Source organism: Xenopus laevis, chromosome 7L, assembly GCF_017654675.1.
Source record: "Xenopus laevis strain J_2021 chromosome 7L, Xenopus_laevis_v10.1, whole genome shotgun sequence".
In the NCBI taxonomy this organism is placed as follows: Eukaryota; Metazoa; Chordata; class Amphibia; order Anura; family Pipidae; genus Xenopus; species Xenopus laevis.
Window position 1 is genome coordinate 36,210,644 of NC_054383.1, and position 27,640 is coordinate 36,238,283.

General features: G+C 43.5%; 1 protein-coding gene across 1 annotated transcript; it reads right to left on the reverse strand.

Moving 5' to 3' along the window:
* Nucleotides 1-10,141: 10,141 nt before the first annotated feature.
* Nucleotides 10,142-26,829, reverse strand: ddx21.L (DEAD-box helicase 21 L homeolog). Its single transcript, NM_001088564.1, is given in 17 exon segments — nt 10,142-10,483; nt 10,747-10,791; nt 11,762-11,896; nt 12,503-12,662; nt 13,310-13,383; nt 13,534-13,653; nt 14,600-14,761; nt 15,051-15,203; nt 15,563-15,708; nt 16,337-16,522; nt 17,248-17,365; nt 17,943-18,121; nt 18,325-18,400; nt 22,863-22,988; nt 23,768-24,097; nt 26,165-26,287; nt 26,702-26,829. Coding segments are annotated over 17 exon segments (2,400 nt in total). The 5' UTR covers nt 26,756-26,829; the 3' UTR covers nt 10,142-10,270.
* Nucleotides 26,830-27,640: the final 811 nt, after the last annotated feature.

A 27,640-nucleotide genomic window follows, 5' to 3' on the forward strand; every position in this document is an offset into this window, starting at 1 on the left:
CCCCTATCGACTACAGAGAAACAGAAAAAAAATCCCATTTTCTCTGTCGTCTCAGGGGGACACAGGGACTCATCCCAGAACAGCAGGGCGGGAGCGAATTGGAATTCAGACACGTTACTGCACCACAGAGTGCAGTACCTTACAGCCAAAAGAGGCCTCAGCAGAGGAAAACGCGTCAAGGCTGTAGAATTTTGTAAATGTATGCACAGAGGACCAGGTGGCTGCTCTGCAGATCTGATCCAAAGAAACAGAGTTACACCATGCCCAGTATGATCCCACGGACCTTGTGGAATGTGCTCTAACCTTCTCTGGTGGCAACTTTCCCTTGGATAGGTAGGCTTGACAGATTTTCTCTCTGATCCACTGTGCAATGGACGTCTTAGATGCTGCCATGCCTCATCGGGGTCCAGTAAGCACCACCTCCTTGTCTGTTTATGTACGTGACTGTGGTGGAAATGTCGCTCTGTACTCGGACCAACTTGGCTTGAAGAGACCAGTGGTGGAGAGGTAGTCTTACTGCCTGAAGCTCTAGTATGTTTATTGATATACATGCTGGTTTGTCACATGGGGACTTGTTGTGGAACTTGTTGCTTTTCCACGATGGGACGACCCTTGTCACTTGTCTTTGAACGAAAGTGGGAACGCTGGGGAGAATTATTTTGTCTTGTAAAGCGTCCACCTTGGGGACAAAAAACTTTCCTCGTCTTGTTCAATCGTGGATCTACTTTTGTTCTGAGGAAGAAATGTGCTCTTTCCCCTTGTAGCTTGCAAGATTATCTTTTCTAGCTCCTCGACAAACAGACGTTGCCCCTTGAAGGGTAGTGAGATTAGGGATTTTTTGGAACTGAGATTGTCTGTCCAGTTCTTTAGCTATAGTTTTCTGTGGGCTGCCACCGAAAGGGCTGACGTGCGGGCTGTGATCTGCACAATATCTAGAGTGTATCACACAAGTATGCTGATGCTTCCGCAATGGATTGTACTGATGACATGAGATCCGCTATGGGTACTCCTTGTATATCCTTGATCAGGCATTTAGACCATGCCTGTATTGCTCTAGCTACCCAGGCCGAACAGATTGAGTATGTTGCTCTCAGAAAACCTTCAAGTCATCTATCATTTGGGTCCTTGAAGGCTGCGGCATCTTTGACCGGCAGGGCTATGGATGTAGACAGTCTGGACACTGGAGCATCGACTGTAGGAGGCATCGACCATTTATCCACTGTGTCTTTGGGGAAAGGATAGGACTTTAAAAATGTTTGCGTGGCCTGAAACTTTCGTTCAGGGTAACTCCACTCCTCTTGTATGATGTTGAGCAATTGTTCATGTGATGAAGACTGTTGCTCCGCAGTTTGCGTGATCTTTAGTACCTCCATCACTCCCTTGATAATATTGTCAATGTCATGTTGGACATCTCTGACCTTAGATCATCCTCATGTTCTTCTTCTGCTCCAGAAGAAAAGTCTGATGGGGAAGTTCGCCCTCACAGTGAGAATCTTCCCCTCCCACTGAAGAGACATCAGAGGGGGTATGACCGTCGGTGTCACCCTAGGGGCTGGCTGGTCTTTTGCGCTTCGCGCTGAACCTTTGGCCTAACTTGGCTAAGGCTCGGCCTAAATTGTCTGCAATGGAATGGAGGCTCTAGTGAAGCTAGTGATTGTGAGAGCTGGATTGCCCATAGGGGAGTTGGTGGTTCTGTGGAGGTGCCCGCTACTGCATCCTGATCGGTGCTGTCTTGATGGGATTCCCTGAAGGAAACGTCATGGGAGGGGTAGCCCCTGGAGAGGGTATAAGCCCCTGCCCCTTAGAACAAGATCTGCAGATAGGCTCTCCCTGGCCCCCTGGAATTTTAGAATGGCAGACTTTGCAAGAAAAATGTTACTTGCGCTGCTTCTGCGGGTGCTCCTCCCCCCTGCTCTGGGGAAAAGTCCCCCTGACTTACCTTCTGCCATGCTACTACCCTGCTGAAGTGTCTTAGGAACCTGCTGAGGGATGTGAGGCCAGGATGGATAATGCGGATGAGGATGCCTGTTCCCTCAATGCCTGTATTCGTGGAGCAGGTTGTGGCTGAAAGGCTTTATTATCCCTTCGCTAGCTCAGAGAAATGAAGCGAGAGAGACTGTGCTGCCTGAAACTTCCCCCGTGCTAAGTTCCACTGCGGCGTGGTGAAGGAAAATGGCGCCTGTGACGTGAGCGCAACCTCTAGATTCGCGCCAGCGTTCCATTGAATGCGCAGAGGGTTTAAGTCATTTCAGGGAGCTCCCGCCTTCGCACCCAAGTGCGCCTATGATGCTCCTGGCAGCGTATAAGGCGGGAAAACTCCCCAGAAAGCAAAAGTAGTACAAGCTGCCACTTGAATCTAAGCTCCTGCCCCAAAAGGTGACTATCCTCGGGGGATTGGTCAAGTGAGCATGGCAGGAGGAGAGCACCCTGGGCCTCTGTGAGTGTGCAGTAGTACTCACGTATGATTTTTCACCGGTGGGACCGTCTGCCACCCCTATGGTCAGGATTTGTTCCTTCGAAGGGGGTCTTTACTCTGAAGGGTACAGGTATTCCTGGCCCTGGAGTTCCCCATCTTCAATCTTCTTGTAGCAGGGGCACAAGGTGTGTCCCTCCTCTTAGTAAGCAGGACACTTAAAAACTGAGGGATTATGGTAGTGTGGGGTTAAGCCGGAGTCCCGGACATGCCCCCTTACAAATCAGTTGTGTGTCCTGGAGTGGAGCTTAACCACAAGAGTCCCTGTGTCCCCCTGAGACGACAGAGAAAACAGGATTTTTGTACTCACCGTTAAATCTGTTTCTCTGTAGTCGAAAGGGGGACACAGGGACCGATGGGGTTAAGCTCCATCCTCCAGGAGGCAGGACACTTGAAGTAATTAAAGTGGGCGTGCCAGGTTAGGCTTAACCCCACACACTGTACTCAGACTTCAGTTTGTTCCAAAGCTGCTACTAGAATTACTAAACTTATAAGGCAGAACTAGTAAACCAAGGAACCTATTCAGAAAACCAAATATGGTCTGTAGCTCGTCACTGGGCGGGAAGCCCTGTGTCCCCCTTTCGACTACAGAGAAACAGATTTAACGGTGAGTACAAAAATCCTGTTTTCTCTGTCGTCTTTAGGGGGACACAGGGACCGATGGGGACTTATCAAAGCAGTCCCGAACAGCAGGGTGGGTGCGAGCATAGACCGAAACTGCAGAATTACTTAATAACTGCTTGCAACACCTTACGCCCGAGAGAAGCCTCGGCCGAGGAAAAGGTGTCAACTTTGTAAAACTTGGTAAATGTGTTAACGGATGACCAGGTAGCCGCCTTGCAGATCTGCTCCAAGGAAGCAGAGTTACGCCAAGCCCAAGAGGCACCTACCGATCTAGTGGAATGAGCCCGGATACCTTCAGGCGGTGCTCTTCCCTTTGTAGTATATGCTTGCTTGATAGTTTCTCTAATCCAACGAGCAAGAGAAGTCTTAGAAGCCGCCTGTCCTCTTCGAGGTCCAGAAGGAATCACAAACAAAGACCTTGAAGTTCTGAAGGCTTTTGACCGTTCAACGTACCAGCGAAGAGCTCTGACTACGTCAAGGCTGTGGATCCTGCGTTCCTTATCGTTCTTAGGTTCCGGACAGAGGGAAGGAACGATAATCTCCTGATTCAGATGGAACTCCGAAACAACTTTCGGCAGGAAATGTGGAAGTGTGCGTAGAACAGCCTTGTCTTTGTGAAAGATGAGATATGGAGAGTCGCAAGACAGAGCGCTAAGTTCAGATACTCGTCTAGTAGAGGATATTACCATCAGAAAGACCACTTTCCACGTCATCCATGCATCGGAAATTGAACCCAGGGGTTCAAAGGGAGGATCAAGTAAGGCTTCCAGCACCAGATTGAGATCCCATCCAGCTGTAGGCGGTCGGAATGGGGGTGCCACGTGAGCGACTCCCTGTAGAAAGGTGCGAATCGTCTCCTCAGTAGCTAGGCGCTTTTGAAATAGGATAGAAAGGGCAGAAACTTGCACCTTGAGGGAGCTGAGTTTAAGCCCTAATTGGAGGCCCCGCTGAAGAAAGGACAAGATTCGAGGGATACAGGGCTCCATGAACGAAAATTCTGACTCATTGCACCACTCGAGGTAGGAGTGCCAAACTCTATGGTACGACTTGGAAGACGATGGTTTTCGAGCTTTGAGCATAGTAGCAATAACCTCTTCCGTCAATCCCTGATTTCGCCAGATGGATGCTTCAACAGCCAGCCCGTCAAAGCAAACAGACCGGGATTGTGATGAGCTATGGGCCCTTGCTGCAGAAGGTCTGGCCTGCCGTCCAGCCGGACCGGTGGAGCCACGGACAGTTCTTGAAGATCGGAGAACCAGGTTCTTCGCGGCCAGAAGGGAGCTACTACGATTACTGTGGCTCTGGACTGCTTGAGCTTCTTGAGCACCCGAGGGAGCATTGGAAGTGGAGGGAAGACATAAGCCAGCTTGAACTGCCAGTGTTGTGTCATGGCATCTACCCCTGCCGCTAGAGGGTCTCGGTATCGTGCAAAGAAGGTTGAGACTTTTCGATTTCGCCTCGACGCCATGAGATCTATGCTTGGTCTTCCCCAGATTGACACTAGTTGATCGAAAGCCTCCGGGTGAAGCTCCCACTCCCCGGGATCGAGTTGATTTCGACTGAGGAAGTCCGCCTTTGTATTGGCCACGCCTGGTATGTGAATGGCTGATAGTCTGACAGAGTTCTGCTCTGCCCACTGCAGAATCTCTCTGGCTTCTGCCAGAGCTTTTTGGCTCCGAGTCCCTCCCTGTCTGTTGATGTAGGCCACCGTGGTGACGTTGTCGCTTTGGATGCGAACTGACTGTAGCCGAAGGAGGTGACTCCACTGACTGAGTGCCAACTTCACTGCCCTGAGTTCCAGAATGTTGATAGGAAGTCTGGACTCCGCGGGAGACCAGCGGCCCTGCGCAGAGTGGTTCTCCCAAGTTGCTCCCCAGCCCTGAAGGCTGGCATCCGTGGCCATCACCCTCCAATCTGGCGTCGCCCAAGATTGTCCTACTGCTAGGTTCTCGGGGGACAGCCACCACCGTAGAGCTTCTTTCGTCGCCGGAGATAACCGGACAGGTTGGTTCAACGATCCCCCCTTCCAGGTGGCAAGAATGCTGGACTGAAGAGGACGAAGATGTATCTGTGCGAAGGGGACAGCCTCGATGGCTGATACCATCGATCCGAGGACTTGCATTGCTCTGTGTACTGTGGATACCGGGCTGTCTATCAGAGACTGTACCTGACCCCTGATTCTGTTCTGTTTGACCAGAGGTAGACTCACGGTCTGCGTGAGGGTGTTGAATTCCAGCCCGAGAAAGGTCATGTGATGGCTCGGAGTCATATTGGATTTGGACCAATTGATGGTCCAGCCGAAGCTCTGGAGAAGTGAAATCGCCCTTTGGATATCCACCCTGGCCTTCTCTACTGACCGGGCTTTGATAAGTAGGTCGTCGAGATAAGGTGTCACCGAAATCCCTTGCAGTCTCAGGGTGGCTGCCGACACTGCCATTAGTTTGGTGAAGACCCGCGGGGCCGAGGACAGGCCAAACGGTAGTGCCACAAATTGGTAATGTCTGTTTTGAAATGCAAAGCGGAGGTAGCGATGATGAGGAGGCCAAATGGGAACATGGAGGTAGGCATCCCTTATGTCCAGGGACATCATTAGTTGACCCTGTTCCATGCCCCGAATTACTGATCTCAAAGTCTCCATTTTGAAGCGCACAGAACGGATGTACTTGTTCAGTCGCTTGAGGTCGAGAACAGGTCTGACCGTGCCGTCCTTCTTTGGGACTGTAAAAAGGTTGGAGTAGAACCCGGAGAATCTCTCCGGCTGAGGTACTGGTGTGATAACCCCCGATCTCTCCATCTTGTCTATGCACTCCAGAAAAGGTCTTTGTTTTAAGGGATTGGAAGGTACCCTGGACATAATGAATCTCCTGGGAGGCTGTGCCGCCAGGTCGAGATGGTAGCCCCCAGAGACGATCTCCTTGACCCAGGCATCTGAAGAGTGACGGATCCATTCCTCCCGGAATCGTAGTAATTTTCCGCCGATCTGTTCCAACGATTCCGGAGGGATTGCCCCGTCATGCCGACGTGGGCTTATCAGCTGATGGTTTGTTGTGAGGTCGATTACTCTTCCACGGGGGGCGGTTCTTGTCGTTGGTTTTGGAACGAAAGTGGGATCTTTGTGGCGGACTACCCCGCCGCGCGAACCGGCCACTCTGGCCACGAAAAAATTTTCCCCGTCTGTTGGCTGATGATGCTCTACTTCTGGCTTGTGGAAGGAAGGTGCTCTTACCACCTGTCGCTTGTGAGATAATCTTCTCGAGTTCCTCGCCAAATAATCGTTGGCCCTTGTACGGAAGAGAAGTTAAGGACTTCTTGGAACTAATGTCCGCTGACCAATTCTTCAGCCAAAGCGTTCTGCGTGCTGCTATTGACAGAGCCGAAGTACGTGAAGTAAGCTGTGAGGCATCCAAGGAAGTATCACAAAGATAGCTTGATGCTTCCGCAATTGCTTGTGCAGAGGACAGAAGATCAGTTCGGGGAACACCACCCTGAATGTCCTTGACGAGTGACTCGGACCAAGCCTGAATGGCTCTTGAGACCCATGCTAAAGCCAAACAGGGCCGCAGTGTAGATCCTGCTGAGGAATATATTGCCCTTAAAAAACCTTCTAGTCTTTTGTCAGATGGATCCTTGAATGCCGCTGCGTCAGTGACTGGCAGCGTGGTAGATTTAGAAAGTCTTGACACTGGTGCGTCGACCACCGGGGGGTTAGACCACTTATCAATAAGCTCTTTAGAGAAGGGATAGGACTTTGTGAATTTCTTAGTAGCTTGAAACTTCCTTTCAGGAGCGTCCCACTCCTCTTGAATGATCCCTAGTAACTGATCATGTTCAGGAAAACAGACTGTAGATTTATGCTGTCGTTTGAAAAGAGATTTTGTCTCCCCTGTTTTAGACTTCGGTGAAATGTTAAGTACATCGAGTACCCCTTTAATAATGCCCTCAACATCATGAAGGCTATCCTTTTCCCTTGCTTCATCTTGTTCTTCTTGCTCATCATCAGAAGAAGCAATAGATGCCGGTATTTCTCCCTCTGACTGGGAAGAACCCTGTTCAATAGAGGAATCCTCAGAAAAATTGTGAGTAACAGAATCCGCTTTTTCGTCATCAGGACGTTTGCGTTTACCACCGGATTTGTGGTGAAATTTAGCTAGCGCCTTTCCTAGATTATCAGCAATGGCTGGCAATCCCTGAAGAGAAGCCAGTGACTGTGACAACTGTACTGCCCATAATGGAGGGAGTGTGTCTGTTGGTGGCCCATGAGATAATTCCTGAGAAGTGCCTTGCACTGTATCTTCAGCTTGTGTTTCTGGTAGAGCCCCAGAGACCATAGCTGCCCCCTGCCCCATGGTGCAAGTTCTGCAAAGCGACTCACCCTGTGCCCCCTGAAATTTTTGTTGACACTTAGCACACACAAAAAAATTCACCTGTGCTGTAGGGACTCGTCCCCCCGCCCTGCTGAATAGCCCCCCTGGCCTACCTTCTGCCATCCTATGTAGAGGGTGTGGGGTAGCCAACCTGTGCCGTCACCAGACAAGAGCTGTGCTGTGTAGCGCTGCTGAGCCGCGGGAAAAGACCCAAAATGGCCGCTGGAACGCACATGCGTTCCACTCGGCGCGCGCGTGTAACAGCCCGCCGAGGAAAACCCAAAATGGCCGCTGGAACGCATCATGCGTTCCACTCGGCGCGTGCTGTAATACAGCCCGCCGAAGAAGCAGACAGCCGCCATTTGAGCAGCGCTGGAACGCTAGACGTTCCCTCGCTGGGTTCCTCCTATCTTCCTCCACCCACACTACTAAGGGAGAGTAAGGTAGGCTAGTCAGTGAGGCGACGGACGGGCGGGCGGGGGGGGGGACGGGGGGTTGTTGGGGGTGAAGGGGGTCACCGGAGACAAAGTCATGCAGAATCAGCAGACATAGTGAACATACAATATATATAACATATATGTAGTCACTTACCCCCCCCTCACACCGGCCAGACCCTCTGCGCTAGAATTAGAACAGGCATACGTCTGGGTGGTCTGTATAGCCCACAGGCTAGAGTTGTGACCCCGGCGGATGTCCTCGCGTAGGGGGCTAACCATATAAGTACAGGTAATCCTGCCTTAGGTGTCACCCCTGGTGTCAGTCACAGACTGACCGTAGATTTCTCTCAGAGATAGAGATGTCCATCCTCCAGGTAGCAGGACACTTAAAAAACTGAAGTCTGAGTACAGTGTGTGGGGTTAAGCCTAACCTGGCACGCCCACTTTAATTACTTCAAGTGTCCTGCCTCCTGGAGGATGGAGCTTAACCCCATCGGTCCCTGTGTCCCCCTAAAGACGACAGAGAAATAGAAACACTGGGAGCTGCTCCTGCCACAGCTGAGAATCTACAGGTTGCTGTTCCCTCTTAGACGGCCCCTCTTCCCTCCTATGGTCCATCATATCTCTCTTCTCAAGTATAACAACCCTAACTAGCTAGTCTTTCTTTTTAAAGGAGACTTTCCATAATCTTTACTGGCTTAGTTGCCCTTCTCCAGATTCTGTTTAATTCAATAAAATCCCATTTGAGACAAAAACTGCACAGCATATTCAAGCTTTACAAGTACTGAAGTGGAAGAACAATTCTCTCCTCCTTGAATTTATACCCTTTTAATACTGCTCAAAACCTTGTCTGCCCTAGCAGCTGCTGACTCGCATTGCTTTCTACAGTCAAGTCTGATAGGTACACCCAGGTCCTTCTCCATTATTGATTTGCCTAATGCAGCACAATTAATCATATTTTTTTACATACCAGATGCCTTACCTTACATTTATCTAATCTGCAATTTAGCTGCTAAGATTGCCAGTTTACCCTGCTGCAAGGATGTCACATTCTGAATTGAATTAACTGGGTTGCTTAGTTTAGTGTTATTTCCACAATACAAATAACACAATACATTTCTTTGAATGCCCTCCCTAAGTCATTAAAGGGCATGCAAAAAAATAAAATCTTTAATGAAAAAGAAACTCCAATATACTTTTAATCTAAAAAAAATGTGTACCGTTTTTATAAGGAACCTGACTGTATGCAGTGAAATTCTCCCTTTATTTACTGCTGTGGATAGGAATTGTCAGATGTCCCTAACTGCTCTACAGGGAAACAATCATACTTATGATCAGCAGGGGGAACCCCCGCCTTACTTCCCAGCCATGGAGAATTCAAGCAGCTTTGTTTTTCTTGTTTGTCGACTGCGTAGAGCAGTGATCCTCGTGAGCAATCTCCAACCCCTTGGATGTTACTCCCAGTGGCCTCAAAGCAGGTGCTTGAATTTGAATTCCTGGCTTGGAGGCAAGATTTGGTTGCATAAAAAACAGATTTATTGCCAAACAGAGCCTGCTGTAGGCTGCCAGTGGGAGACCAGAGAAGTGGCGCATGCGCAGTTGGAGCAATTAATGGTTTGCGACAACTGCGCATGCCCCGAAATGGACGGAAATTACAGAAACGCCGGAAAAAGACACGACCTAGAAGATGGCTGCGTGAAGTCCGATGCCTGAATCTGCAACGAGGGGTAAGTATAAAATTAGGGGCATTACCGGGGGGGGGGGGGGTTGTCTAAACTGTTAAATTCTCCTTTAAGGGGGGCACATGGGACATAACTGTTCAGTGAGTTTTCAATTGATCCTTAGCATTCAGCACAGATTCAAAAGCAACAGTTATGACCTATGTGGTCCCCCCTCAAGTCACTGTCTGGTAACCAATCAGTGGAAACCAAGAGCTGAAGTAATGTTCTGTTAGACAGTCACTCCAGCCTTTATACATTACATATTCGGCTAACTACATTAGAAACATTTATTTTGCACAGACTATTTACCCAGTTTTTATACTGAAAAATTCCTTTAAACGTAGCAAATAAAACCTTGTGCGTTGGCTTAATTTGGAGGGTGTCTTACGTTGCTGCTGCTAAAAGGTAGGAACAATGTGATTCTGCTGTCAGCTAACAGTAATTCTTACTATGCAGTTGCAGGTAAAAGGAAGGGGGGATTCCATATGGTCCTATACTCAAAGTAATTGAAACAAAGACATTTTAACAGATAGATTTTAATAGGGGCTAAGTACACAGTTTTACATTGCATATGATATGTCTTAAGTTACTTTAAGAAGGAATATATATGAACATGGCGGTGTATTAAAAAAGTTGGGATGTTTGGAGTCACTAACGGCCCCTTCTAAATCCTCCACTTCTGCCTCGTCGTCCTCCTCCTCCGCCCGATGAATTTCTGGAATTATTTCTTCTGTCAAAAGGTCTCCTCCCTCTTCCTCCAAAACTTCTGTTCCTTGGACCATCAAAGCTTCTTTCAGATTCTTGAATTTCAGGTAATTCAGTTGTGATTGTAAATTGCCACCGCCTTGTATCTGACCAGCTCTCCTGTTAAAAATAATGCTATCTTGTTACATAAGTCTCAATGAGATGGGGAACATTTTGTTCAGTGCCACTTAAAATCAAGTGCGCAAGAAACTTTATTAAGGCTTGTCATTCTTCCCAGCTCGGCGGTCCCCAAACGGGATTGGGGGGTAGTCTGAAAGCAAGTTGGGCACGTTTGGCCAGTGTATAACCTTCAAATGAAAAAACAAAAAAGCCCCACACTAACTTTTTGCTGCTACTAATCCATTAATACAGATGAAACTTACCTGCATTGACTGCAAGTCTTCAGAACGGACATCAAAACACACACCCTGAAAAAAAAAAAATTGTTTCATTTAAAAGATAAATACAGTAGCACTCTTCTGTATATATTACATAACTTGAGGGGGTTAAAGAAATATTACTACTAACTGAATATTTGCACTGGAGTATAAAAGTATTTATTGGCCTAGCTTCCTAAAATACATTAAAATTTGTGTTTTCTTTCTGTTCATATATTTAAAGGAGAACTAAACCCTAAAATTGAATGTGGCTAAAAATGAAATATTTTATATACAGAACTTATTGCACTTGCCTAAAGTTTCAACTTCTCAATAGCAGCAATGATCCAGGACTTTAAACCTTACACAGGGGGTCAACGTCTTGGAAAGTATCTGTGACACTCACAAGCTCAGTGGGCTCTGAGCAGCTGTTGAGAAGCTAAGCTTAGGGGTCGTCACAAATTATCAAGCAGAAAATGAGGTTGGCCTGTAATATAAGCTGATGCTACAGGGCTGATTATTAAATTCTCATGCTAATTGCACTTGTTTCTTTGCTGCCATGTAGTAATTATCTGTATTAATTACTAATCAGCCTTATTTTGTTACATTTATATAATATGTGTACTGTATATTATGAGTGGGTCCCTAAGCTCGGTGAGTGACAGCAGCACAGAGCATGGGCAGTAAATCAGTAGAAAAGAAGATGGGGAGCTACTGAGGCATCTTTGGAGAGACAGAACTAAAGGGCAGTGGTTGCCTTGGGCTGGTACATAAGCCCAAAACATAATGTACAACATGTCTACCCTACTTCTGGTTAGGCTTTAGTTCTCCTTTAAAGTGACCTGTGGCAACTGAAAGACATATTTGGGAAACGTTTGTAGAAGAGAAGGGTTATTAGTCTAATTATGGCATACTAGTAAAGTAGCTGCCACAAACAAACACGAAAAATTAAGCATTAAATGGTTTTCATACTAGTAACCACATTTCTCATATGGAAAATATTTGAGAATATTCCCCTTACCATGGAATCCTTTAGTAGACACATTCTATGGATTTTAGAATCGACATCTTCACCCAGTTGTTCTTTAATTGATCGCCATGCATAGCTTAAGTTGTGAATGGGTACTGAGCTCTTCAATGTTATTGTCATGTAGCCCTAAAGATGTAAAGAAATTAGTGCCGATCCGTTATCAGGAACCAACGATTATGAACTGAAGCAAAAATGTATTAACCGGTTGGCAGTTTTTCTTCTGGTTTAAGGGTGCTTTAGAAAGTTTTACATTAGCAGCAAGTGGTGGTATTGCGGACCACATCTAATTTTTTTCTTTGGAAGAGGGTACCTCATTGTTGCACAAACCATAAATGGCTGTACCATGATCCCCAGCAGCCTACCAATAGCTTAAAGTTGTTGAAGGTGCAGGGAGTTGTTGGGCATCTTACTAGTAGGGATGCACCGAATCCACTATTTTGGATTCGGCTGAACCCCCGTATCATTGTGAAAGATTCGGCCAAATACCTTACCGAATCCTAATTTGGATATGCAAATTAGGATTTGGATTGGCCAGGCAGAAAGATTCGGCCGAATCCTACTGAAAAAGGCCGAATCCCGAACCGAATCCTGGCTTCGGTGCATCCCTACTTACTTGCAATGTATTTTACATCCCATTTTAATGCTACCATGTATGTACACTAGAGCAGAGCTCTGCTGCAGATTCTAGGAGAAAGACTTACTAATAAATACAGAAAGTGCAAATTGCCATACCGCTTCCATGTTGAGCAAAGATCGCTGTTTAATGGACGTCGCCCCAGATATGTGAGCTAAAGCTGCAGCTAGGGCAGTTAATGCACCCTTCTTCTCAATCAGCTCCTGGGCGTATTCTTTAAAATGCTCAATTACATCAGCTGGAACTGTATCCAATGACCTAACGAAAACAGCAAGATTTTTATTTATCCAGTCACTTTTGTTAAAAATAAAAAGCATAAAACAAAACTAAGTATAGTATCTTCTAGAATCCAAAGCATTTGCTTTAGTAAATTGTATTGTGTTGCTTTTCAAAGCTACCAACAGCTTGAGATCACAGGTTCTCAACAAGGTTCTCTATTGAACAAGTTTCAACAAAAACAAACGTCTCATTTGTGAGAAAGTACTTGTAAAACCAGAGTAGAAATAAGAAATAAAACTAGAATGCTTCAGTGTGAAAATAATGAGCTAGCCGTCATTCTGTGTGTCACTCAGCTCCCGTCCCAATTACCTAGGGTCATGTACATCATATTCCTTCAGTCAGTGAATAAAGCGAGATTGAATGATAACAGGCAGGAGGGCTGAACCCTCATAGGAAACTGGCAAATATAAGGCTACAAATGCAAATCCATAATCATTGCCTTTCCTTTATGGTGAAACTAGCTCCAATTCTGATGCTTTATTAATGATAAGGTCTTGCTGAAAAAGCAATTGTCTCCAACGCACAAACAGCATATATATTGTCATTCCATTGAGATAATAAAAGCAAAAAATAAATAAATAAAAAGCATATAAAATAAAAGTAAGTATAAAAGCAAAAATAATTACTTTATTGCATCAGCACTGGATGATTTGGCGACATTCATTAAGGAAGGTATTCCAACACGTTTGAATGTGATTCCCTGAAAAATATATTTTTTTAATGGCATCCAAACATATGAACATGAACAGAAAAAAACACTTCTATTGGTCAGCACATGCTCAGATCTGAATGATGACTATATTGGTTTGTTACATCTTTCTTATGAGCACATGATAATTTATGTACATACCGTGCTCCTCTCCACATTCCTGAGATAATGCTTTTCCCATGGTTCATAAAGGGATATGCAGACACCTGTGCGTCCAGCTCTTCCTGTACGTCCTGATCGATGAACATAAGCATCTGCTTCCTGTGAAGAGTTTTTATAGTTAGCATTGTTTTATGCAAATTCTACTTCTTTTAAGAACCCCTTTAGCATTAAAGATCTGTGTCTCCAAAGATGCCCCAGTAGCTCTCCATTTTCTTTTCTGCTGATTCACTGCACATGCTCTGTGCTGCTGTCACTTACTGAGCTTAGGGACCCACTCACAAGATACAGTAAACATAGAATAAAAATGTCACAATATAAGGCTGATTAGTCATTAATACAGATAATTACTACATGGCAGCACATAATCCAGTGCAACTAGCATCAAAATGTAATTATTAGCCCTGTAGCATCATCTTATATTGAAATAAAGTGGGTTGATACCAATTACACCATTACCTGCCTGTGCCACTGCTTCTGTCCCTCTTAGAAGCCAAATGTCTGCAGTTTCTGTGAAAGTTGTGGACAAAACAGGCTCCAAACCGCAGAATCTTTGCTGCAAGGTTTATTAAACCTTGCAGCAAAGATTCTGCGGTTTGGAGCCTGTTTTGTCCACAACTTTCACAGAAACTGCATCATCTTATATTACAGGACAACTTCATTTTCTGCTTGATAATTTGTGACGACCCCTAAGCTTAGATTCTCAACAGCTGCTCAGAGCCCACTGAGTGACACTTCGAAGACCCTTTCCAAGATGGTGACTCCCTGTGACAAGTTTGAAGTCCTGGATCATTGTTGCTATTGAGAAGCTAAAATTTTACGCTGGTGCGATAAGTTCAGTATATAAGATATGGCATTTTTAGCTATTAATATATATTATATATTTAGAGTTTAGTTCTCCTTTAAGTGTGGGTTTTACACATTATAATATTGTTCAATGTTAACATATATATGCAAGACAAGTCGGAATGTAATTATGAGGATCCTACGACAGCCTATAAAGAACAAAAAAACACTTTCAAAACATTTGGAAAGGATTAGGCTTTACCTTTGGTGCAGAGTACAATACTACAAGGTCAACTTCTGGGATATCTAGTCCACGAGCTGCTACATTGGTCGCAATAAGAACTTCAAATGTTCCCTGCCTGAAACCCTTCAAGACAACTTCCCTTTCCTTCTGCTGGAGATCCCCATGTAATGGTTTGGCAGACTGCAAGCAGATTTTTAAAAAAGTTATTTTATGGAATTTACCAGAACAGCTCCAGTAAAACAGTTCTACAGGAATGAAAAAGACCTATATTCTACTTAAAGGATAACGAAAGGTATAATAACCGAGGGGTGACAATTTGTTAGGCACTTTCTAGTGATTACAGTGGCTTACCAGAGACCAAGGCCAGTGCAGTTTTCAGCAGACATGAGCACCGTCCTGGGGTTTTGGGTAAGCGATATATATTACAACTATACGACCATATACATACAAATACAACTATTATTCTGACCTGTTTTAATGATCCACAGTTTGTGGATAATTCGTGAGCTTGTAATTTTGAATCACAAAAGATAATAGTTTTTCCGTGGCTTCCACTGTACACCTGAACTATATCTCCAAGGACTGCTGCCTTCTGGGACCTGTTGCACTCAATGGCCAAATGCTTTAAGTGAAAGGGGAAAAAAAAAAGAAATGATTAAATACAATTAATATGAATGCTTTGGGAACAAATATATATCTATAATAAAAGAAATCTATTTGGGTTAATAAAGACCCAAAGAGCAAACTGAAACCTAAAATTAAAGTGTTGTGCAAAGAGAATTACAGTTGCAGCAATTCCATTTTCCCTGGAATGCTGACAATTGCATTTTCAGGACGCAAGTTTTGAAAAAACAATGCACAAGCAGCCACAAGGAAATCTGACTAACTGAAAAAGCTCAGCCCAATATATTCTTTAGTTAAAGCAATTTTACGGCTGTATTTGCGCCACTTATATGGGGCAAATGTTAAAAGGCCACTGACCTCAACAGTGATGGCAGCCTTCTGACTTCTATGTCCAACTAAGTCAACTTTTTCATATTGTTTTCTCATATATTTTTTAGCCACGTTGTACATCCAGTCTGGACATGTTGCAGAGAACAGGAGAGTCTGGGGATTTTCTTCAGGATCTTCAAAAAAAGTAGAATTAAAACATATAAGTAGACTGTTGTACTATAATAAAGTATAAACATCAGTTTTTTTTTCCTCAAGTGGCCCCATAGGTTAATGCTGGTTCTCAGCAGGCCACGAATTAGCAGATCCACTGACCTATACTGGCTCCTGTGTCTCCACAGAAAAGCACTGTTGGCCTGGGTGCAGAAGCAAAGAGTGGATTTTGGTGCAAACAATTTATACTCGCGTGTTTCCATGCCAAAATCCACTTCATGTGTGCACCAAGGACGACACAGTGACTACTGATGCAGACACAGGAGCCATCATATTGGCTCACTCAGTCTGCATTCATCTGCAGGTCAAGAATCAGCCTGTGGCCATAAGGGCAGGACTCCACGGACAATTCCGCTGCGCAAAAACGCAGGCGTCACATCGGACATGCATCGTGTCGGAATCGTCCGTGGAGTCCTGCCCTGAGATGCTTTTCAACAGCCTGAAGGTAAATTTGCAGAATTACTTTCAGGTCCACAAGCTCTTACTGACCAATCAGAGAGCTGTGTTATTAATTACATTAACTCAAAAAATGAATTTAGTCAATAAACTCTCTCTTCTTGCCAAAAAAGCATTAAAAGATCTGAAACATACCAGGTTTGTAGCGAACTGATAATATTTCCTCAACTTGTTCGGAGAAGCCCATATCAAACATCATGTCAACTTCATCAAGTACCACATGCTTTAAAACTGTAAGGTCCAAGCGGTAGTTTTGGACAAGATCTCTTATGCGGCCAGGGGTTCCAACTAAGAAGTCAATTCCATCCTTAATGGCAAAAACTACAATAGAAAAAAAAAAAAAAAAGTCTCAAGATCCAGATTCTTTGGGAAACTAAACAGTATTTAGATATATATTATATAGATATATAATACACAAAAGCTATGACTATCTTGTAAATGATATCCTTAAACGGTGAGTTCTGATGTCATTTCTGTCACATGACTCACTAAAATTTGTGTATTATAATAAAGTATCCCCAGTTGCAAAATATGAGGATATTAGAAGTTACCTCGGAGTTCCATGAACTGTATAAAAACACTCGGCCTTGTGTTTTTATATGGTCATGAAACTCTTCGGTGACATAATATCCTTATAATTTAAAAGAGGGGGTACTTTATTCACTATATAACAAACATTGCTGGATAGATAGATAGTTTTAAAGCAAATGTTAAAAAGTAGGCTCCAATGTTATACAACATACCAAGACTTAAGTCAGTTGTCCTCTTAACAGTTAAGGTCTTTTTATTTTAACAGAATTATTAAAATAGCATGGGGTAGGTTGGCAAAGCCAAAGGGGACCACTGGTATTTACCAATTATTTTGGGATACCACAAACTGTTCAATATGGTTCCAGCTAAATGTTATTCCTGAATATTAAAACCAATTCTTAACATTCCTATATGGAATGTTAAGAGATCGCCAAGTAAATGTAGCATTCTGTGATACAAGTCAGAAAGAGAGCCTGAATTTGACATGAAACCAATCATGTAAAAGCCTCTGTTACCTTGTTGTTGATATGGTGTTCCTCCGTAAAAACAGGCAACCTTCAGCTTTTTAGTCATGCTGCGGAGTTCATTTGTTATCTGAATAGCTAGCTCTCTGGTAGGAGTAAGGATTATTACCTAGGGGAAAGAAGCAAGTCATTTTTTTTTTTTTTAAACTGAATACTTATTCTTTAAGACAGTGGAAACGTGGTTAAAATAAAATATTATGGATATCTTATCATTGCTAGATGTCTACAAATTGACGTCTCTTGCCTAACATAGAAAATACAATGCTCTTAAAGTTTAAAAATGCCTTTTTTGAATTAAAAGTGGGCCCATTACAAGTATCCCCCAATAGAAATTCACTTTGGACAGGTGACAAGTTGCCTCCACCATTTGTATGTTAACAGATCTTAAGATCTCCTCATTTCTACATTCTGTTCCGGGACTGTAGTACTCTTGCTATTTAAGAAAGGAGCAAGGTCAAATTCAGAAATTTTATATTTATGGGTCTTTAAGGCAAGGGCAATCAATTTAAAGTTCTGGACTGAAGCAAACCCAGAGTCTAAGGTTTCCTAAATTAATACTTTTGCAACTCTTACAGTTCCTATGTACAAATGAAAAAGTTGTGCATATATACAAAATATTTTATGGAATTATTTGGGATGAAGGAAAGGTATACTGTATACACAGGAAAGCCCTCGGAAACTCTTACCCTAGGTGCCCGTCCTCTAGCCAACGGCTGCTGGTCTTCACTTAGCCTCTCCACTAATGGAATACCAAACGAGAATGTTTTCCCTGTGCCTGTACGGGCCTGGACCACAACATCTTTGCCACTGTAAACAGTGTGGAATGTTTTGGATTGAATTGGAAACAGATAGGTCACGCCTTTAGCTGTACAAATCATGACAGAAACAGTGCAGAGTGTTATTTGCATTTATGATGGCATTTGGGGTTGTCACAATCTTACATTACAGTAAAACCGCATAGCTTAACTTTTCACAGTATTTGATTTTAGGGCATTTCTTTCCATATAGGTACCATTATGCAAACACCAACTTCAACTGTGATATTTTACAGCCTCAGAAAATCATTACCTTGTAAATTCTTAATGGTATCCTTGGAGATTGGAAATTTTGAGAAGTCACCATCTATTTTTTCTTTCTTGATTTCCTGTAGGAGGAGAAATAACGGATTTGAACAAATCTTATGGGCTTATAGCTGATAACCCCTTCACCTGACTACAGATGGTTAAGAACCCCTACACTGAGTAGTGGCTATTACTTGACACCTCCCAGCGATTGTCTTCGGGGTCTGCTGTGTAATTCTGACACTGACCATCCAGTCTTCCTAACCCCTTCCCTTTCCACAAAGGGGGAGAGGTAACTGGCCGAATGATGTGGTGGATGCCTAGACTAAACCACGTAAATACCCTAGGGTCATTCCACCACTGAACTGCTATACCCGGACTTAACTCGGTCAGGGGAATAGGCCGGAGAATCAGGAGTAGCCAGTCGAACACTTAGCTCAATTCACCAACGGGTCATTTCCGTAGTAACAGGCTTATTGCACTGAGCGACAGCATAGGAGACGGCAGTGAGGGCACCCTTCTACAAGTTCTTTGCATTAATTGACTGTTAAAGAACGGCCGTGGGGCACCCTTCTACTTTAAAATTAGCGCCAACAGTGTATAAGCGTGCACACCCAAGTTTGTGCGCATGCGTTCCCGGAAGCGTATCATAGGGAGGACCCGCACACTTCTGCCTACACGGTCCTAGCAGTGGCGCCAAAATATTCCTTACTCCCCTCTACAAAAGGATGATCGTGTTTTTGGTTGCGGAAGTTTTTTCGTGGCTCACACAGCAAAAATACAAGAACATCCCTCCGTGCCAGTCATCCTCTGGGAGAGGCCCCTGGGTAGAAAAGCTTAGATCTTCCTTGCAGGGTCAAAAACCCTTTACCAAGACCACAGACAAACCCACATCAGCATGACGGTCGACCCACTCCTTTAGACCATGTAGCCATAGGAGGGCGGTTACGACACGTCACAGATGACTGGCTCACTCTCCTAAGAAACATGGGTTCACAAAATTGTGACCATAGGGTACCATCTGGAGTTCTCGACCAACCCACCTAATCGCTTCTTTATATCCAGGAACAAAGCAAACGCAAAGCATTCTGCGACTTAATCTCCAAACTTCTACAGACAGGAGTGATCGTCCCAGTTCCATCCGGAGAACGCTTCAAGGGCTACTATTCAAACCTGTTCACAGTTCCCAAAAGGGACGGATCTCTTTGCCCTGTTATGGTCGTCAAGAAGCCGAACAAATTTATCTGTCTGTTCATCATTGCAGCAATGTCACCAGATGAATTCCTGGTATCCCTCTACATAAAGGAAGCGTACCTACATGTACCCATTTTCCTTCCCCATCAGAAACGCTTACGATTTGCTGTTCAAAACCGCCACAACCAGTTCACGGCACTTCCATTCGGCCTGACATCAGAACCACGGGTCTTCACAAAGATAATGGCAGCAGCTAGAGAAGTGATCTGCAACACAGGAATATCGATCACCCTGTACCTGGACAACATTCTAATCAAGGCACCCTCAGCACAGGAGGCCAAGCAGGCCCTTTACCATGTCCTTTACTTTACCATGTCCACTCTCCAGGACCTGGGTTGGTGCATCAACCGGGACAAACCCTCTTAACTCCCAGCCAATTTTCAATTTTCCTAGGGATGTACTTCAACACCATGACTTAGAAGGTGTCTCTCCCTCCACTTACAATCACTGGTCAAGTCCCTACTGGAGAAGCCAGCACACACAACCAGATTCTGCATGAAGGTCCTGGGAGTTATGGTGTCCACAATAGAAGCAGTACCTTTTGCACAGTTCCACCTAAGAGAACTGCAGTGGAACATTCTATCATTCTGGAAACGGAAGTCATTACTCCAGATGATCCGACTCTCTAACAAGACACGGGCATCTCTCCTCTGGTGGCTGAGAACAAGCAACCTCTCGCAGACTACTCTGTAACACATGGTGGCGCCTGCTAACGACGGATGCAAGTCTATCCGGTTGGGGCACAGTACTGGAAGGACACGAGGCACAGGGTCAATGGACCCCGGAGGAGAGCACTCTACAAATCAACCTTCTAGAAATACGAGCAATCCATCTGGGCCTCATGGAACTGGCAGAGGGAATTAGCAGGGCAAGCCGTAAAGGTCCGATCTGACAACTTCACGGCAGTAGCCTAAATAAACCATCAGGGCGGAACAAGAAGCAGAGCGGCACTCAGCAAGGTCAAATCCATCTTTCAGTGGGCGGAAGCCAACCAGACCCTATTGTCTGCAATCCACATCCCGGGACTTCTAAACTGGGAAGCAGACAGTCGTTAGACCCAGGAGGTGAATACCGGAAGTGGACCTCAGACACATGCCAAAACCAAAGGAACAGAAATTCTTTGCCAGGTACCAGAACACCCTGGCACTAGGCACAGACGCCCTAACATCCAACTGGAGCTTCCATCTCGTCTACGCCTTCCCAACCCTCGTACCAAGAACAATCAGGAAGGACAACACTTATCCTCGTAGCCCCACGTGGCCCAGACGAGCGTGGTTTTCGGACATACTCAACCTTTCGATAGAGGAACCATGGATTCTTCCTCCCTTCTACATCAAGGTCCCATACTCCATCCAAACCAGTCAATCCTGAGACTGAAGGCGTGGTTCGAGGCCCACATCCTGAAATGTAAAGGTTTTTCCGTCGAGGTGGTGAAAGTAATGTGGGTGGCATGAAAACCCTTTTCAGCAAAAAATTACCACAGGTGTGGAACACCTATCAACAATGGTGTTACCAGAAAAACAAGGACTTCGAACACCTCTCCATTCCCTGGCTATTAGAATTCCTACAGGATCGCCTATCCATGGGTCTCTCAAATCACAGAACTCTGCTCTATCCATCCGATTCCAAAGACATCTGGCTCTCTTACCCGATGTAAGACTTCATGCAAGGAGTAGCTCATGTAGCCCCTTCAATCGTGCTCTGGTACCTATGTGGAACCTCACCTTGGTTCTAAGAGCGCTTTAAGAGCTACCGTTCAAACCCATGGCTTCCATTCCTTGCAGTTTCTCACTTTTAAAGAATATTTTAAAAAGCTGTTGCTTCAGCAAAAAGAGTATCTGAACTCATTGTCATGTGAGACTCCATTCCTCACTTCCCATCCAGACAGGGCAGTACTTCGTACTGTACCATCGTTCCTTCCTAAAGTGGTGTCAGCCTTCCACTTAAACCAAGAAATCACAATTTTAACTTTCTGTGCTGCACCAGCCAACTCTAAGAACGGACATTACACACACTGGACCCCATTTGGGCCTTCAAGTTCTACCTTCACAGAACCCATGACATACACAAGTCAGAAATCCTTTTCATTCTACCCATGGGTCAGCACCAAAACAAACCATCCAACGAGCCTATACTTCAAGGGGCAAAACACTTCCCCTCAAAATCAAGGCACACTCAACCAGGGTGGTGAGCACTTTCTGGGCCTTCCGAAAACAAGCCTCAGCGGAACAGCTGTGCAAAGCAGCTACGTGGACTTCAATCCACTCCTTTAAAAAATATTACCATTTTGACACCTTTGCGGCTTCTGACACCCACTTCCGAAAGAAGGTACTTCAAGCCACAGTGGTATCTTCCACATAGACCTATCCTTCACTCCCTAATTCAGGGGACAGCTTGGTATGTCACCACCATCCCTGTGTCCCCCAAGCAGATGAAGGAGAAATCTCTTTCTCTCCAATCGCTTGGGGACACAGAGCTTCCCTACCTGGATAGAGGTTATCTTACCTGTCAGACGTGGTTGGGTAACCTTGGTTACTATGTGACAAAGTTATGTTCTAAAATGTTATTGATTCCTTTGGTACAAACTGATTAGGGCTCCACCTACTGGAGGGGTATAGCTAGTGGGGGAGGAGCCAGAGTCTTTTTATTGTTGTGTCCTGCCTCCTAGTGATACTAGCTAAATCCCACTGTCCCTGTGTCCCCCAAGTGATTGGAGAGAAAGAGATTTAACAGTGTGTACACAAGATCTCATTTTCTCAGTTACTATTTGCAGATAACCATATACACTGCGGAATAGGTTAGTGCTTTATAAATATAAGATAATTCTATCAGTCAGCTTCTTATTTCGCTTATTTTGTCTGACCCAGGGACAAACTGTTTGACTAATCCAAATCTATCTTGTGTTGACTGAATAAGTCAGCTCCCTACTCAGAGTAGGTCCTTGTCCAAGGGCATGTTAAGCCTCCAGGTTCTCTTGGTTCAAAGAATTGGCAGCAACTAAGGAACAGTCTTGCTTGGCATGTTAAATGCCAAATATTTGATTGCTGCTTTACAAATCTAGGGCAGAAATTGTCCAATTTGGTCTTCCATAGCATTGCCATCAGCATACAGGGAGGCAGGTACAGTTATCTGCAGAGTGACACTCACAGTTACTCCCAAAATAAAAGGAGACCTCTCTGTAGGGATTACATTGCCAGCTCAGTGTTGCAAATCCTCCCTAGAGACACAAGTTGAAAGGGAAAGCCAGTTGCATGTCTGTCAAGTATACAAGGAGACTATTGCCTCATTTACCTCTTCCTCTTTGGTTAACTCCTTTTCTTCACACTCATTGGCTGCAGTGATCTCTGATGTATCTGTTTTTCTTTTCTTAGGAGCTGGTTCATCTCCTGTTGTGTTCTTTTTAGATTTTTTAACACTCTATAAAATATAAAAAAATAAAATAAAAAAAAATGTAGGGAGGAAAAGTACAGCACAAGTTCAAGTAAATAGGCATATGCCAAATATAATTTTTGCCTAGTTAGAATTAACTATTTATTTTTCTAGTGTTAATTCTTGCACTAAACCATGTAAACTGTGAAACGAGTACTTTCTAATGTATTGGTCCTTCAACATAATTGTGGGGGGAGGAGAAGAAGGCAGTTATAAAAATAACACTTGCTAATTAAAGCCCTTATAATTAACTCATCCTGATCAGAGATCTCAAAACACATTGTAAGTTAGGTTACAAACTCCCCATTGTTTTAAAGATGAAATATACAATCTTGCTGAAAAATGTCAAATAGCTTGGGCTTTGTTTGCTTATGTTATGACTAATTCCTTTGATTCTAGCCAGGTTCCAAATATTACATGCTACTACCATGCATTGGGCTATACCTCATTGCATTCAATTTTGAGCAATAATCATATAAGTGTATTGGCTCTTGAAGGAGTTACCAGCTTTTATCAGCAAGGGTGGAACTGAAAGGACATACCCTGCAAAATATTTCCATTAGGCAAAAAACAAATACATCCAATTAGCATACTATTTAATAATAATTGTAAGCTTTATTTGCAGTCTACCTCTCCTATAATTATCTTCTCTCTGAATGCTATCCAAGAGCAACTTAAGGAAATATGAAAGAAAAATAGGTTATAACAATCAGAAGACAATACCCCAGGACACACCACAAGCATATAAAACAGTATCAGTTAAATACCTTCACGCCATTCATTTGTGGTTCAGATATGTCTGTTTCTTCCTGTGCATCTGAATCTTCCTTGCCCTCTTTTAGTTTTTTCTTCTTAATCTTCTTTGGTGTGGGAGTGCTTGGATCTGGCTGCTCTCCATCACATTGGTCCCCCTGAGACGACAGAGAAATGTTGGTTTCTTCCTGTGCATCTGAATCTTCCTTGCCCTCTTTTTTTTTCTTCTTAACTTTCTTTGGTGTGGGAGTGCTTGGATCTGGCTGCTCTCCATCACATTGTTCTGCGGTTTCAGAGAGATCTGATTTCGGTGCAGGCTTCTTATTCTTCTTCAGCTTGGGAGTCTATCAGCACATTGATGCAATGAAACAATGTTATAGTTTCTCAGGAAATAAGATAACTTTAAAAATATGATAACTTCAGTGCAACAGTGCATGTTACTTCAACTGACTCAACAAAAAGTAATGGATGTAAAAAAAGCTATTTAAAAATAGTTATGAGAACCCAGTCTTCTCTGCAAATGCCAAGTACGATTATTATTCTTATTGTTAATTTTTATTGTTTTTCTTTTATGTTTAAAATGCAAAAATAAAATCCTTTAAAAAAAAAAAAAAATAGTTATAAGAAACCACATTCTTACAATTAAGCTGGGCACACAAAGTTTGATAGCCTTCATAACTGATGATGCTATCCAGGCCAGGGTTTCTTAACTTTTTTCACAGGGGACTGGAATTAAGTCTGCTTTGCAACCTAAAACACTGGTTTCAAATTAACAATGCACCCTATTTTAATTACAAATACCTTCTATAGCAGAACTATGACTTGGTCATAGAGATCCACCATAGGTTAAGATCAATTGTGATTGGTAAAATGACATGAGCATCTAACCAACGGTTAACTACAATAATTTGCCATATAGCCTGCATCTTGGCCTATTTGTGATTTTACGCAAGGAACAAAAGATGCCAATGCAGATTAATATTGTATAGGTTTATTCATCATTCAACTATTGGTTATGACAGTAACATATATACAAGCACTATGCTACGTTCATTAAAGGAGAACTGCTACTGTCAAAAGTGTTGATTTCTTTGTATCTGCTATAAAAATGCATATTAAAAAAAAAAAAAAAAAAAGTTGCGCAGCAGGGCTGGCAGTCACCATCTCGTACCACTGATACAGGGGCATGTGCAGTTAAAGAGAAGGTCAACCTATATATGTATATGTATATGTATATGTATATGTATATGTATATGTATATGTATATGTATATATATATATATGTATATATATATATATATATATATATATATATATATAAAGTCCAACACGTGTAATGCACAGTATTAGTGATAAAGTTATCTTCCGATGGTGCGTCTCCCCAATAAGCGGTGAGTCAATCCGCCAAACTTATGTATAAATATTCCAACAGGGTCGCACTCATGTTCATTAAAACGTAGCATTTATTTCAAACGCAATAAAAGCATGTGTAAGTTACAGCCAACTTATCTGTTCAGAATCGATACATAGCGACGTTTCGGGAGCGACTACGTCACTTCCGTCTTTATGCGATAATACGCTCCAAGAAATGGATGCCTTTGTATGTTATACTCTGTGGCAGAGCCGTGCTTGAGAAAGGGAACGAGATGCTCCCGAAACGTCGCTATGTATATATATTTTTTTTTTTAGGTTTAGTAAAAGAAAACAATTGTAAACAATTTAGCAATATACATTAATTACAATTTGTTTGTGGTTTGAAGTTATTTGTATATGTATTGCTATTGAAAGCAGTGTTTGTCTGTCCCTTTCCATCCTCTGCCCTGATGGCTGAGTCTTTTGAAACAATGTAAAAGACAGCTGATTAAAGGGGTTGTTCATCTTCCAAACAGTTGTTTTTAGATTGTTCCCCAGAAATAAGGACTTTTTTCAATTACTTTCCAATATTTATTTTTTACTGTTTTTCCAAAATCTAAGCTTAAAGTTAAATGTCCCTGGTGTTTGAGTTTGGCAGCTCAGTAATTCAGGCGCACTTTAAACTGTTACAATTTTGCAACATTTTGTGGATACATTTCTCAGCAGCATCTCTGGAGTATTAGCAACTATTGTATCAATTCTAACAGCTGCCTGTAATGAAACCCAGATTCTGCTCAGCAGGGACAGAGATAACAAATGTATCAACTAAATGTATCAATTTAGAACAGTTTACAGGGTCGGCGACCTACCCTCCAAGAGCTGCTTTAGAAGGTAAAAAAAAATGACACTTTACACTTCAATATTAGAAAAACTCTGACACAGAAAATAGAATTGGAAAAAGTGGTTATTTCTGGTGATCTATCTGAAAAAAAGAGTTGTTTGAAGGTGAACAACCCCTTTAAGTGGACTTCTATAACCGCAAGTAGAAATACTGTTACCGGATTATTGTTGTTGATCTCTCCGTTTACGGATTCAGTCACATGTTCCAAATCAAGATCTTCTGTTTCCCCGTTCTGCATTTTTCTCTTTTTTAACTTGGGTAGAGGAGTTTCAGTCAGTTTCTACAGTATGGAAAGGTAAGCAACATTTACTTTTTAGGAACAAGCTAATGTGAGAAGATTTAGATGCCTACTTTTAGAGCACAATTAGTCAGTTAGAACAATTCCATGACCTGTCCTGTCTGGTTTTCACTATCAACTAAAAAAAAAAAATCGACCAATAAAAAGTCTAAACACACACACACCAATTAAGTAACAAAGATCTACATTCTATGATCCATTAAGTGATACTATCCAAAAGTAATACTTAAAAAAAATATGTATGTGTGTGTGTGTGTACACATACATACACACAAACATTGCACATACACACATGCAGGAGAAGATGGCAGTCCTATCAGCACGTTGTTTACATGTGTACGCGCGGTTGCCCAGACTCGCTCCCCACACCCTCCGTGCCGCTCCCACTTTTCTCACCTTCTTCTTGATACTTTTACCCTCCATTTCATCGGTATAAACTTTCCCGGGCATCGATGATTTCTCGTGAAACTCCCGTACCCAAGAGAACGAGATCCGCAGGTGACCACGCCACACGTAGCAGCGTGAGAAAGGAAGGAACGATCGTGCGTCACTTCCTGTTCTCAGAATTTGACTGAACGTAAAAGATGGGCGACAAATAGCAGTCACGTGTAGAAATGCCTTAGCGCTACGGGTTTCTTTTTTTGTTTTTTACCAGTAGAAGGCGCTGCTTGGTAGCCAGTGAAGGTTCTTGGTAAAGCCGCGGCAGTCCTTAGGTTTGTTATGGTCATACAGTAAGGATCACATGGGTTACAGGGGTTGTTCTATAGGCAGTTGACATTTGACCTCTTTTTAAGCGGCCTGTTAGCTCTGAGACATCTGGCAGCTCCACAACCTGGGAAATAAACACTCAACTGAAAAACTACCTGTACATGTCTTGTAAAAGCAATGTATGATGTCGACATGATATTTTTTTATATCTTTATATACATATGTGCCTGCAGGGTCGGGCCAAGGTATTTTGGCACCCTGGGCAGGAGCTTCAATCAGTGCACCCCCAGCCAGTCCTGCATTACAATTTCCCACCTTAGCATTCAAATTGCCCCATGTACCTGTGCCAGCACCTCTCATATTACCCCCATAATCCCCATTTGTACCTGTACCACTGGCATTCAATCCCACAGATTGACCCCAAACTCCCAATCTGTACCTGTGCCAGCATAAGACAAAACATCCATTTATTGTTACCCCCAATGTGTACCTATGCCAGCGGCAGCCAAAAAAATCCATCATATTGCCCCAAACATCTGTGTACCTGTGCCAGCAGCCACCATATTTCCCCATGTACCTGAGCCTGCAACAGCTAATCCCTTATATTGCCCCCAATCTGTACCTGTG